The 12,767-nt window shown below is 44.2% G+C and overlaps 1 protein-coding gene across 4 annotated transcripts in view; it reads right to left on the reverse strand.

Annotated features, from left to right (window-relative positions):
- The window catches only part of dysf (dysferlin, limb girdle muscular dystrophy 2B (autosomal recessive)), a 155,194-nt gene that overhangs the window by 19,895 nt on the left and 122,532 nt on the right, over nucleotides 1-12,767 (reverse strand). For all 4 annotated transcript variants that reach the window (XM_050067920.1, XM_050067919.1, XM_050067918.1 and 1 more), the window contains 6 exons: nucleotides 8,857-9,027; nucleotides 8,565-8,707; nucleotides 4,930-5,069; nucleotides 4,752-4,840; nucleotides 3,244-3,339; nucleotides 2,988-3,129 (listed from right to left, as the gene is read on the reverse strand). In XM_050067920.1, coding sequence (XP_049923877.1) covers nucleotides 2,988-3,129; nucleotides 3,244-3,339; nucleotides 4,752-4,840; nucleotides 4,930-5,069; nucleotides 8,565-8,707; nucleotides 8,857-9,027 — 781 coding nt within the window. The remainder of the gene's footprint in view (nucleotides 1-2,987; nucleotides 3,130-3,243; nucleotides 3,340-4,751; nucleotides 4,841-4,929; nucleotides 5,070-8,564; nucleotides 8,708-8,856; nucleotides 9,028-12,767) is intronic.

Below are 12,767 nucleotides of genomic sequence, written 5' to 3' on the forward strand. Positions count from 1 at the left end.
GACTAACTTTGCACTTGAAGGTTGCCCGTTCACTTACGTTTTAACAGGTCTGACGCTACCATGCGCCCCGGCTGTATCTAGGCTAACGGCTAACATGCTAACTATTATTTTTATGTCACTAGTCACTTGAAACAAATTTAGGACGATAGGAGACAGGTAGAAATAAACCGAAATTTCCCTTTAAGTGTTCCTGAGTGAGCTTGTGGAGGTGATGTGTATTTACTGAATCAGCTCATTAGCCTGTGTTTATGGTTTGTAGTGTATTATGATCTACTCTGCAGCTTTGGAACAGATGACCAGTTAGGGGCCCAGGGTCTAAAGTATATATGGTCAGGGTCAAGAAGGTATTTATGGCCCAGGTCAAGGATTGGTGAAGTCCAACTAGAATATCTCTCTGTCGTCTGTTTGACTTTGTCTCACATTTCACAAACACCACCAAGTCTATATAAGCAGGGTATTTGGAGCTGTTATTCAGAGCAGTTCACATTGGCTTCGAACCCTCTCCAAGCAATCTAGATGCTTGATAGATGCTGTACTTCTTGTAATAAACCTTTTCTTTATGCAAGCAAGACGGTGTCATCGGAGTCTCCTTCATCGCCTTCGCATCATCGCTGTTTAATAAACAACAGGTTTGCACAACTTTATGGGGACTGTGCCTGTATTATGTCCATGACAGCAGCTGCAGCACCTGGGAGATGTAGTTGTACACATGCCTCCCCTCCAAATTTAACATGTTAATATGCAAATAAACTTTACAGTATAAATAACTGGAAAACAACCACTGAAAATTGTGACTTTGCAACACATTTTCATTCTCAACTCATCAAATATGGCAGTTAGATCAGTGACCCTGTGACTCAAAATATGATGCTCTCCACAGCCCTCTAGCATCAGTTTTGGATGTGTAGGTTTCAGCTCTCCAAAAAAAACCCTTCCATGTTCACAGGAAATGTAGGTTTCAACACGAAAACTACTTTGAGGTAATGAAATTACTCGGTCAGGTTGATGGTTTCGGTTAAAATAAATACGTATGTTCTCTTAGCTGCAATTTTAAAAAAAACTCAATACTGACTGTTGGTTGGCCACAGCGGTCTCCTGGGTGACAGTCCTGTGTTTGTTTGACTCATCCGTCCACCCTGATCTCCTTCCTACTTGGACTTTCTCTATCTTTATCCTACATCAGTTGCTCTAAGCATCTAATGCTGCCGCAGATGGGTTAACTTGGACGTGAGTTGAAAGTCCGATGTGTCTCATACAGACACTAAAGGGTTTCTTGTGTGTTGGTATCAGACACTGACACCAAGCTGCCATATTTGACGCCCTGAGAATCAGATTCAGTTGGACTTTGAGGTTTTTTAAGGTGTCCCCTCAGGTGCCTCACATTTCACACATTTATGTGTGAATACACCCTGAAAACACCAGAATTCTGAGAAAAACACACACTGGGTTTCTCTGAGCTGAATGAATCGAGCTGAAGAAGACAAGTGTGAGTGTTGATGGCGTTGCTGATCGGTCCCTGTGACTCAGTGATTATATCACCAAGCGCTGAGGTTTCTGGCTTCATGAACTCCGCTTCTGGCTCCAGCTCTGGTTTGGACTGAGAGCTCTCCACCCAGCAGAGTTTTTTATTCAAAACTCCCTCTCCTCTTTTTCTGCTGCTCGCTGATTGAGGATGCTGCTACGAGCGAGTGAACGCTGTCGTAAAACATGTCGGCTGCGGACGGCTAAAGAGGCTACTTTCCACGCCAAGCAAAGCAAATGACAGCCGTGCTGTTATTCCACTTTTCAGTGTGATGTTATTTCAACGCTTCGCTCGATGTTTCTGTTGAGTCTCAGAGATTGAACAACATCTAATTCACTCCTCTCTCGTGTAAAAACGTCACTTAGTATTATTATTATTAATGTTAATTGCGGGCCACTGTAGATTATTCAGGGGCAGAAAATCTGTAGACCTTCTGTTTCCATTTATTTACTTTAATTAATTTCAACCAGGTTCAATAAACAAACAGAAAACAAGACGGATAAAACGCTGGACACATTAGAAATGACACAGGTAAAAAAATAGCACTCATTACAGCGTGTAGCTGCTGTTATATAACGAAATAATGTCTGTGTCAGATAGTCAGCAGCACTTTTCAGGTCCAGTAGAACTTGTTGGAAACATTTTAATAGATGGTGTGTAGATGTGAGAAACAAAGGTCTTTAGAGCAGTGGTTCCCAACTGGTGGGTGGTGGTCCAAAAGTGGGCCGCGGGTCCGTGAGTTGTGAGCTGTAATTCAGCAGTAAATAATGAGCCGTGTGTGTCTGACTGTGAATGGTGGAAGTGTTAAATGGAATTGTGGAGTTAGTTGCAGCGATGAGTGTTAGCAGGTAGCTCCGCTTGTTAGCCGCTGAATGGCAGCAGAGCAAGCAGCCACCAGCCGCCGGACTTCACAGCTGATCGCCGTGGGTCTCCACTCAGTGCGGGCTTGAGACGGTTTATAGTTTGATGGTGTTGTGTTTGACAGGCAGGTAGGAGGCTCAGTTATCTGTGAGTGTAGCTTTGCGGTGAGTTAACAGTCTGAACAAAGATCAGTTTTCTCTGACAGAGATAAAAGTTTAGTTTGAATCACCAACTCTGTGAGAGGACACATACTTAAACCTCCAAACCTTGCAGAGTAACACAGACAAAACTGTCTCAATGAATTATCCTAACTGGATTAATTTAAAGATTAAAAAACAACAACATATAAAAACATAATGACTAAAACGTTTCGAATTTTCGTCAACTAAAACGAGACTAAATCTATGAAGGATAAAAATGACTAAAATGATACTAAAAACTGATTTTCGGAGGCCGGTAATAATATTAAGAAGACAGGAAGAAGATGTATCTGAGAATCAAATTGCTGAGCGTCTGTGCTTAATATTTGTATTAATCCTTTTCCATTTGCAGCTGCAGAATTTTTTCAGCACATACTGTAAGACAGATGACAGCTTTCTCTCACCTTCCTGTCGATGACACAGAGCTGCTCAGCAGGTAAGTAGTGGAAAGGAAACAGGAATCTGTAGTTGAAGTTTCCCTCCCCGCCCAGTGAGCGGTAGTGGACGTCGGTCTTCTGCTTGTTGTGTTCGTGTCCGTCGAGCCAGCTGGGAGAGTTTCAGAATGAAACACGCGACTTGTGTTATCAATCTTTATTTCCTTATCTATGGTGAGATAATTATTGTTTATTATTAAAGAGAACAAAACGATGCCTAATTTACCTCTTAACGTAGATGTCACTCATTTTCTCCCCGCTGAGACTGACATCATCCAGGATGACATCACTGGTGTTCCAGATGATGCAACGCAGGAAGAACCTGAACGACAACCATTGATGTATCTTACTATATAATGATGAAAACTCTGTCTGTTCCACGTTTTTCTCCTCACTGACTTGGTCAATCCATGTGAAATTTGGCACAGTGGTAGAGGGTCATGGGAGGATGTGAATGAAGCAATATTACATCAGTTGGCCAAAGGGGGGCGCTATAGCAACCGATTGAAATTGCAAACTTTGAATGGGCATATCTCATGCCCCGTATGTCGTAGAGACATGAAACTTTGCACAGAGATGCCTCTCCTCATGAGGAACACATTTGCCTCAAGAACCCATAACTTCCGCTTATATAGATTTTCCGCCATTTTGAATTTTTTGAAAAACACTTCAAATGGATCTCTTCCTAGGAAGTTTGAGCGATCTGCATGAAACTGGGTGAACATAATCTAGGGACCAATATCTAAAGTTCCCTCTTGGCAAAAGTTGGAAAACTTACTAAAACTGAGCTTCTATAAGGCAATGAATATTGCGGAGGGCGTGGCTCATCACATAAAGGTGTATAACATCTCAAGGGTTTCACCCATCACCACGCAACTTTGTAGGCATATGACCACACATAATCTGAGGGGACCCCTCCATTATTGACCCCATCAAACAAAATGGGGGCGCTAGAGAGCTCATTTCTTATCTAGGCCTAACCGCCATATGGATTTTTACTAAACTTGGTAGATATGTAGAACAGGACGCCTCAAGGTGACTGGAGAAATTTAACTCTAATTGGCAACTGGGTGGCGCTATAACAACAGAAAAATGCTTCAAAATGGCTAAAATGCGACCGATCGCTGTGGCTCCCCCTGTGGACCAATGTTGGGTTTTTTTTCTAATTTTTGGTATGGCTAAGTCATGGTATGGTATGCTGTACATAATCACGGAAACTGTCAGTGTGTCATTCTGTCTGTCCCACGTTTTTCTACTCACTGACGTGGTCAATCTATGTGAAACTGCACATAGGCATTGAGGATTGGCATAGGTAGAAGGTGACAAAGCTACCAATGGGTATGGACTAGTTGATTATTATTCTAGTATTTATTGGTGTGTTGATTACTACTGGTTAACTACTGACTGACTGAATGATTGGCTGATGAACTGATGAATGGATTTTAAGACTGACCAACCAACTGGTTATTTTCTGGATTGATTGATCTATTGATTGACTGACTGACGAACACACTGATAGACTGGTTTATTGTCAAATGTTTTATTAACTGACTCACTGACTGATTAACTAATAAACTGATTTACATCCTGATTTACTGACTGACCATCCTACCAGATCTTTAATAGAATGCTGTGTGCCATGAGAACAGACGTCTGAGTCCATCTGAAACCAAAGATTGCATCGCGACAGTGCACGTAAGGTGTGTGTGTGTGTGTGTGTGTGTGAGATCCTACTTCTTGGCCTTGCGTGGGGTGACGTTGAACGGGGGTCCAGGCAGTCCCAGCGACTTGGGGAACAGGTCCACCCACATCATCAGACGGCCCTGACGGACAGAGCCAACAACCAATCAAAAGACAAACATGGAATGAAGAGAAGGTAAAAAGCTGACAGCAGACGTTGTGTGTGTGTTACCTGCTGGATGTCGGGCTGCAGTGGGCTGTACAGCGCTCTGGTCTCCACGTGTTCAGGTACAAACCCCATCTTCCTCAAGATGAGGAGGGCCAGTCGCTCCTTAATTGGACCGAGATGATGTTTGGACATGTTTTTGTCCTCTGAAAACACACACACACACAGCAAATGGAGGTTTAAGTTTAGGTCACAGAACTCTTTAAATGACTGTTAAAGCTCTCTGAGTGGAGAATGGAAACACAGAACACTGGGTGGACTGGGAGGAGAGCGGTTCACATAGGAATTATTCATTATTCACACACACACACACACACACACACACACACACACACACACACACACACACACACACAAAGCTGTTCATTGGTCTCTGCATCATGAATGAACGAGGAAAATCTGTGCTGCTTCCAAGCAAAACTAAAATATCAAACTCACGTCAAAAGTTTATGACAGTAAACTGAGAGTCACCTCAACTCAGAGAGGAGAGGAGAGGAGGAGGAGAGGAGAGGAGGAGGAGAGGAGAGGAGGAAGAGAGGAGAGGAGAGGAGAGGAGGAGGAGACAAAATAAAACGAGAAAAGAAAAAGAAAAGAGGAAAGGAAGAGGATAGGAAATGAGATAAGAGAAGACAAAGAGGAGAGAAGGGACAGAGAGGAGAGAAGAGGAGAGGAGGAGAAGACAAGGAAACAAGGAGAGGAGAGAAGAGGAAAGGAGGGGGAGACAAAGGAAGAGAGAGGAGATGAGTGAAGAGGAAACAAAGATGGAGAGTAGACAAACGAATAAATAAAATGAAAGGAAACAAAAGTAACAGAGGAAAGGAAAGGGAAATGATAGGAGGTGAGGGGAGAGGAGAGGAGGGGAGAGGAGAGGAGACACTAAAACTAAAGGTAACAGGGAAAAGAAAAAAGGAAAGGGAGAGCTAGGAGATGAGACAAGAGAACACAAAACGGAGAGAGGAGAAAAGGAAGGGAACGTAGAGGAGCAAAGGAAGGAGATAACAGATGAGGAGAAACAGGTATGGAAAGTTGAGAGAAAGCAGAAATAGGGGAGAAGGGAGAGAGAAAGGGGAGCAGATAGAATGCAGATGGAGAAAAGAGAGGAGGATGGATGAAAAGGGGGGGGGAGAAGAGATGAGAGAAGGAAAGATGGGAATGCAGAGGATGATATTAAAGCAGTGAAAAGGAGAGGAGGAGGCCAAAGAGTAGAGGAGAAAGTAGAGACGAAGGAGGAAGAGGAGACGAGGAGGGTGAGAGAAATGGGAGCGAGAGAACAGAAACTGTCAAAGAAAGAGAAAAGGATAGGAGAGGGAAAGGATGTAGAGGAAAGGAAAAGAAGACGGCCGAAGGAGACGAAAGTCAGAAAGAAAAAACAGAAGGAAACCTGACGGAGTAAAAACTGAAACAAAAACAGAAAGAAGGGAACGAGGAGGAAAGTAAAGAGAAAAAAAAATCAGAGGTAGGAGAGGAAGAGGAGCACGGCCTCTTGGCCAATTAGCAACCGCTTTTGATGGACAGCGGGCTGACGCACGGTAACCGCGGCAACTGTGGAAAGAGAACGGCGGCGGCGCTCCTCGCTAACCGAGAGACGACCACGATGTTGACGTTGGCTTGTGCGCACACACACACACACCCACGATGTTGACGTTGGCTTGTGCGCACACACACACACACACACACACACACACACACACACACAGTTGTACCATAAATCACCAAAACGACAACCATGACCTTGCATCGCACCAGCCATGGAACATGTGTGTGTGTGTGTGTGTGTGTGTGTGTGTGTGTGTGTGTGTGTGTGTGTAGGGGTGAAAATTAATCTTGAATATTTATCTCATCGCTCGGCTCTTCAGGTGGTCCTGTGGTTTAACTCCCTCCCTTCCCTCCTTACTCCTTTCCTCCTCCCTATCCTCTCCCCCTCATCTAAAGTTCTGCAGTCTCAGTAGCAAAAGGAGGACACGGAGGAGAGGAGGGATGGAGGGAGGTAGATAAGAGACGGAGGAGAGGAGTGATGGGGAAAAGATGGGAGTAAAAAATAGTAAAGAAGCAGAGAGATGAGGGGTAAGGAAGCATAGATGGGAAAGGAGGAGCAAGGAAACACAGGAGAAAGGAAGGAAGAAAGAAGAAAAGAGAAGAGAAAGGAGAGAGGAAAGACTAAACGGGAAGAGAATAAAACAAGAGGCTGATAAAAGGAATGATGAAGGAAAGAAAATTAGGGGGAAGCAAAGGAGACACAGAAGGGGAGAAGAAGGAGATAGTGGAAAGAAAGGATAGAGGACATAACAGGGGGGCTAGGAGGATAGATGCGAAAAAGAGAAGGAGACAAAGGTTGGAGAGAGGATCGAGAGGAAAACGAAGGAGAGGTAAGGAAAGAAGGGAGGAACAGAGGGGACAAGGAAAAGGAGACAAAGGTTAGATGATAGAGGAGAAGACAGGCAGGAGACATGTAGGAAGAACAAAGGAAAGGGAGGAAAGGAAACATGGAAGGGAGAAAAAGGAGGAGACGGAAGAAAGAGAGAATAGAGGAGATAAGGAAGGAGACGACAAGTAGGGGACAAAAAAGAGTAAGGAAAGGAGAGAAAAAAGGAAACTAGACCAAGGTTAGATGATAGAGGAGAAAACAGGGAGGAGACATGTAGGAAGAAAGAAGGAAAGGAGACATGGACGGGAGACAAAGAAGGAGACAGAAGGAAGAAAGAAAGGATAGAGGAGATAAGAAAGGAGACGACAAGTCGGGGAGGAATGGAAGGAAAGGAGTAAGGAAAGGAGAGAAAAAAGGAAACTAGACCAAGGTTAGATGATAGAGGAGAAAACAGGGAGGAGACATGTAGGAAGAACGAAGGAGAGGGAGAAAAGGAGACATGGAAGGGAGAAGAAGAAGGAGACATAGGGAAGAAAGAAAGGATAGAGGAGATAAGAAAGCAGACAACAAGTAGGGGAGGAATGGAGGAAAAGAGTAAGGAAAGGAGAGAAAAAAGGAAACTAGACCAAGGTTAGAAAAAGGATAGAGGAGAAAACAGGGAGGAGACATGTAGGAGGAAAGAAGGAAAGAAAAGGAGACATGGAAGGGAGAAAAAGGAGACATAGGGAAGAAAGAAAGGATAGAGGAGATATTGAAGGAGAGGTAGAGGAAATATGGAAGGAAAGGAGGGACAAATGAAAAGGAGACAAATGTTAGAAAGCGGATGGAGGAGGAAACAGGGAAGAGACATGTAGGAAGAAACAAGGGAAGGGAGGTGAAGGATAGAAGTAGGTTCAGAAAGGAAAAGGAGGGAAGGAGGACAGTAAAGAGAATGAGGGATTGGTGACAGGACGAAGGAGAAACAATGAAAGGGAAGCCAAGGAGAAAGAGGAGGAGACTGAGGGAAGGATAGAGGAGATATTAGAAAAGAGGAGAGGTCAAAAACATGTGGAAGGGAAGGAGACAAAAAAGGAGACGGCAGATAGAGGAGAAAATAGGAGCTGGTGATAGGGTGTAGGAGAGGAAGTAAAGAGGCAGCATAGGAGACCCAGAGCTGGATAGAGAGGAGGAGATAGGAGCGAGGAGACAATAAAGGAAGAAAGTAAATCCCTATTAGCTCTTTCACACCTGAGCAAATTGGCTTGATTTGCTTTAGTGCCAAGTGTTTGTCTCTCACCAAGGTCTGCAGCGGTGTACTGGTCCCCTCTGAAGTGGACCACGTCGTCTTGGTAGACGGGCTTTTGCAGGTTTCGTCGCTCACACACTTTGTGCAGCAGCTGCCTGGGTGTCAGCTGGTCTCGCCACTGGTTTACCCCTGACCTAATGGAGGAGGAACATGGAAAAACACCAGGAAATACTACATGGAAACAGACTTAAAATAATGCAACATATTCCATTTTTGTTTTTAATAATTTGATCGTAGGAATACAAAAACAAAAAAATAACAAGAGGCGTCGGTGTCCACTCACACGCAGTAGGACTGCGGCAGGCCACACATGGCTCCATATTTGGACAGGAAGCGGTTCTCCAGGTCGATCACCGTCTCTCCGATCTTCTCGTCTTTGGTGAGCATGTCGTGGTCGTACAGCATCACCCGGAGGTCCTTCTCCAGAGGGAGCGAACAGGTGAGCTCGAACATCCTGGAGCGACAAGAGGCAACAACAGAAGGAAAACAGCCTGAGCTTGGATTTAGGTTTTGTAGTGGCGTCCCAGACCTCCCAGTGACCACAGCTGGACATCATACTGGAGATAAATCACACTGAAATACTCTTAAACAGAGACTTATGATGTCCATGGCTTGTGGCAGGATATTTGCGATTGCCTGCAGTGCAACATTCTGTGACATGATGCAACTAAAGGGGTTATCACCGCGTCTGAAAAGTGAAACCAATGCAAAGGACCTTAAATCTGCATTCTTTCTAATGGCCAGCAGGGGGCGACTCCACTGATTGCAAAAAGAAGTCAGATTGTATAGAAGTCAATGAGAAAAATTCCCTACTTCTGACTTGACGCATTACCTCAGTAAGCATTTTTCTAACGAGTGTATGGTCTCAATCACGACACACGAGGGGAAACAAGATGTCAACCGCCGAGGCATTCCACAAACCAATAGGTGATTTCACAAAAGCTATGTCCACTTCTTTTTTTTTTTTACATATATTTATATTTGTTAAGTTGAAGGGACACTTTGTGGTGAGACGCGACATGTTGAGACATTTTGTGACGTTCATTTTATGTGACATTTGTGACCATTACGTGGCATCTCTTGTGGCTCGAGGCTCTTCTCATTTCTCCAGTTTGTGCTTGAGGCCTGACAGAGGAGCAACGCGTTCTTACTCCGAACTTGTCAGATACTGACTCTTGGTCAGGGCCCTACATGTTTGAAGCAGCCACCTCATGTGCCACCCGCCCTATCTGGACTTTCTTTCTCTTTATACATACATACCGCAGTAGGGTGCGTCTCATACCGCTGCTAAAGGGTGACTCGGTGCCTCATCGTCTGACGCCAATGTCAGTTGTGGGAGGTGCTATGAAAAAGGATGCACGGGTGTATCCTTTGCAGAAGTCTTTTTGGCACCAGTGGCGTGATCACACAGAAAGCGTTTTAGTAGCTACAGGTGGCTTTTTGTTGTTGCTTTAATGAGAATTAAGTTTTTTGCTCGCGTTTTTTGCATTGCTACGTGCCTCGCGTTTCTGTGCTCTAGGTGCCTGGTGTTTTTGCTGGAGTGCTCTGGACTCCTCGAGTTGAAAAAGCTTTACTCAGAGTGTATAAACGCCCCACGTTATCTCTTTTTTCGTCATTATTTTTCCCATTGTCCTATAGGATGTTTTGAGAGGCGGGCCTTCTGTGGTGGTCAGGACAACAAGTTTATAGTTGGTAAACAATGGAGGAGAAACTGGTGGTAGCAGTTGCTGGATACCCAGAGTTATACGGCCCAAAGATGACTGGCCCTGAGTCATCCTAAAATATGACTGGGAACATCCATCATGGAGGAGAAGCTCCTGGGCCAACTAGTGGTACTCCCCTTCACCCACCCTCTTTTTTTGGGTCTCATGTGCCCACACAGATCTCTGTTTATCTGCTGACAGCCTCTCACCCTCAACCAGAGCTACAGCAGGTTCCCTCTGCCTCAACATTCTAGGAACTAGGTACTGAATACTGTCAAATAATTAAACTGTAGATAGATTACACAGGAGGGTTAGAAGAAGCGTTTTTTTCCCCTCTACTAGTGCCATTTAATTTTTTAAAAAGGTGGTGTAGCATGNCTGCTGACAGCCTCTCACCCTCAACCAGAGCTACAGCAGGTTCCCTCTGCCTCAACATTCTAGGAACTAGGTACTGAATACTGTCAAATGACTAAAAAAGATAATTAAACTGTAGATAGATTACACAGGAGGGTTAGAAGAAGTGTTTTTTTCCCCTCTACTAGTGCCATTTAATTTTTTAAAAAGGTGGTGTAGCGTGCCCCATGTTTTGCAACCTGCAAAGCACTTTCTGCGTGAACGGTGCCTAAAAGAGGCGTAAAAGAGTCATGAAGCACAGCTGATGATGCAGCTATGCCATACCTTATATATTGAGTTTAAATGTTGCCTCAAATCCTCTCTCCTGGGGTCGCTTCCTCAGCTCCTGGTGAGAGGGACTAAAACATAAGGAGGTGGCAAGGAAAGGAACTGAGGATGTATAAGCTAAGAAACGAGAAAAGGTGATGGTATTTTGTTGTGACGTGACATGACAGGCTGTGACCCTGTGGGACATTTTTTGATATGATGTGACGTGACGAGTTTTGCGACGGGGCATGATGGGAGTGTTTCTAAAGAGCAAAATGAGATCACGTGCTGTTTTCAGTATGATACGAAAAGGGAGATAAAAGTATACAAAGTGAGGTAACTTCTCCTGGGGAAGGACAATAAAAAGACGTTTTCTCTTTTCCTCTGTAAACAGTTACAGTATATTGAATTACAGTGTATAATGAAGAACAGAGTCCTCATTTTTGTGTCCAGGTGAAAAAGTTTGAATTTATCGATGTGTTCATGCTCAGTGTTCCAACTCTAGTTTTCATAAAGATATAAAAAAAAATGTCATTTAATGTCCAAAGTTTTCTACCAAGAGCAGCACTGATCACTGAGAGCAGTTGACGGCGTGCAGTCGGGGCTCTGCCCTCTGTGCTGACACTGGGATTGGTGTGTGTGTAGCGACCCCTACTGGTGAGAAAACAGCAAAGGCCCAGAGGCAGAGAGAGACACAAAGAAGAGACTGAGAGGGAAAAGTGATCAGATAGTGACTAATCTAGATAAATCCATCAGCCTGTTGAATCCAAGCATGCAGTCAATCACGCTCTTACACTGTTCATCACAGTACGTGATGTTTTCATGGAAAAGATTGCCTGTGTTTCAATCTGAGTAATGTGTTTGGGCTGGAAAGAGCAAATCCACCCATCATTTAACATGTTAAATGAGGATAGCCTTGAGTTTTCTGCAGCCCCATTTTCTGCTTTCAAAGCCTCAGAGTGAAACCACAATTATATGTGACACAGTTTAAAAAAAAATAAGAAAGACCTCAGCGGAGTGAGAGGCCAAAAAGCTGGAAGGTAACAGGTGGTTTTCTTTGAGGCCTCAGACCTTCAGCGCCTGGAGGGGCCGCACCGCTGAAGCTGAAACGATGAGGGCCTTCAACTAACAATTTAACACCTGGGCGTAGCTTCTACATGTATGTGCATGATGTGTATTCCTGAATAAATGTGTCTCTGTTGTGTTCTGTGAAGGTTTGTGATGACGTGGAGGTTACAAACGACTTTCTCAGTTTCTCAGATGTACGTACACGGATATTTTTGAAAACGTCCTGGCCTCTCGCCGCCACTTGAACACAGTTTCAGGTCACGATAACAGATTTTTCAAAACACCAGTTACTGTGTATCACTGTGGACGTGTCAAGCGGAGCATTTGGGAAACAATGAGATCACCCACTTAATTCATGCATGTCCACTGTTGCTTTATGTAATGAGCATGTGCCAGAGGCAGCCCTTTTGTTTATGTTTAATGACTACTAATGACACTTAAACTTAGTATTGCTACACTCCTTCACAGATAAACAGAAGCATCTGTTGAGTCCAGTGTTATTTGTTTACTTGTTTGGTCCACCTCAGTGTCCGTGGTTTAAAGGGGGACCGCCCATGGGAACGACCGCTCAAAATTCCGAAGCTTCGTTAGTCTGAAAAATGCCCCACTGGACCAAAGACCCATTTGTCCGACAGCCTATTATCCCAAAAAGCTATGCCAATTGCTCTGGCGTACACACTCCCTGGACTTTGACAACTCAAAAAATGTTGACATTATATTTGTCAGCAACGCAGTGGTTAACATGTGGTTAGATTTAAGCACA

The sequence above is a fragment of the Epinephelus moara genome, chromosome 17 (genome assembly GCF_006386435.1).
Source record: "Epinephelus moara isolate mb chromosome 17, YSFRI_EMoa_1.0, whole genome shotgun sequence".
Taxonomy (NCBI): Eukaryota; Metazoa; Chordata; class Actinopteri; order Perciformes; family Serranidae; genus Epinephelus; species Epinephelus moara.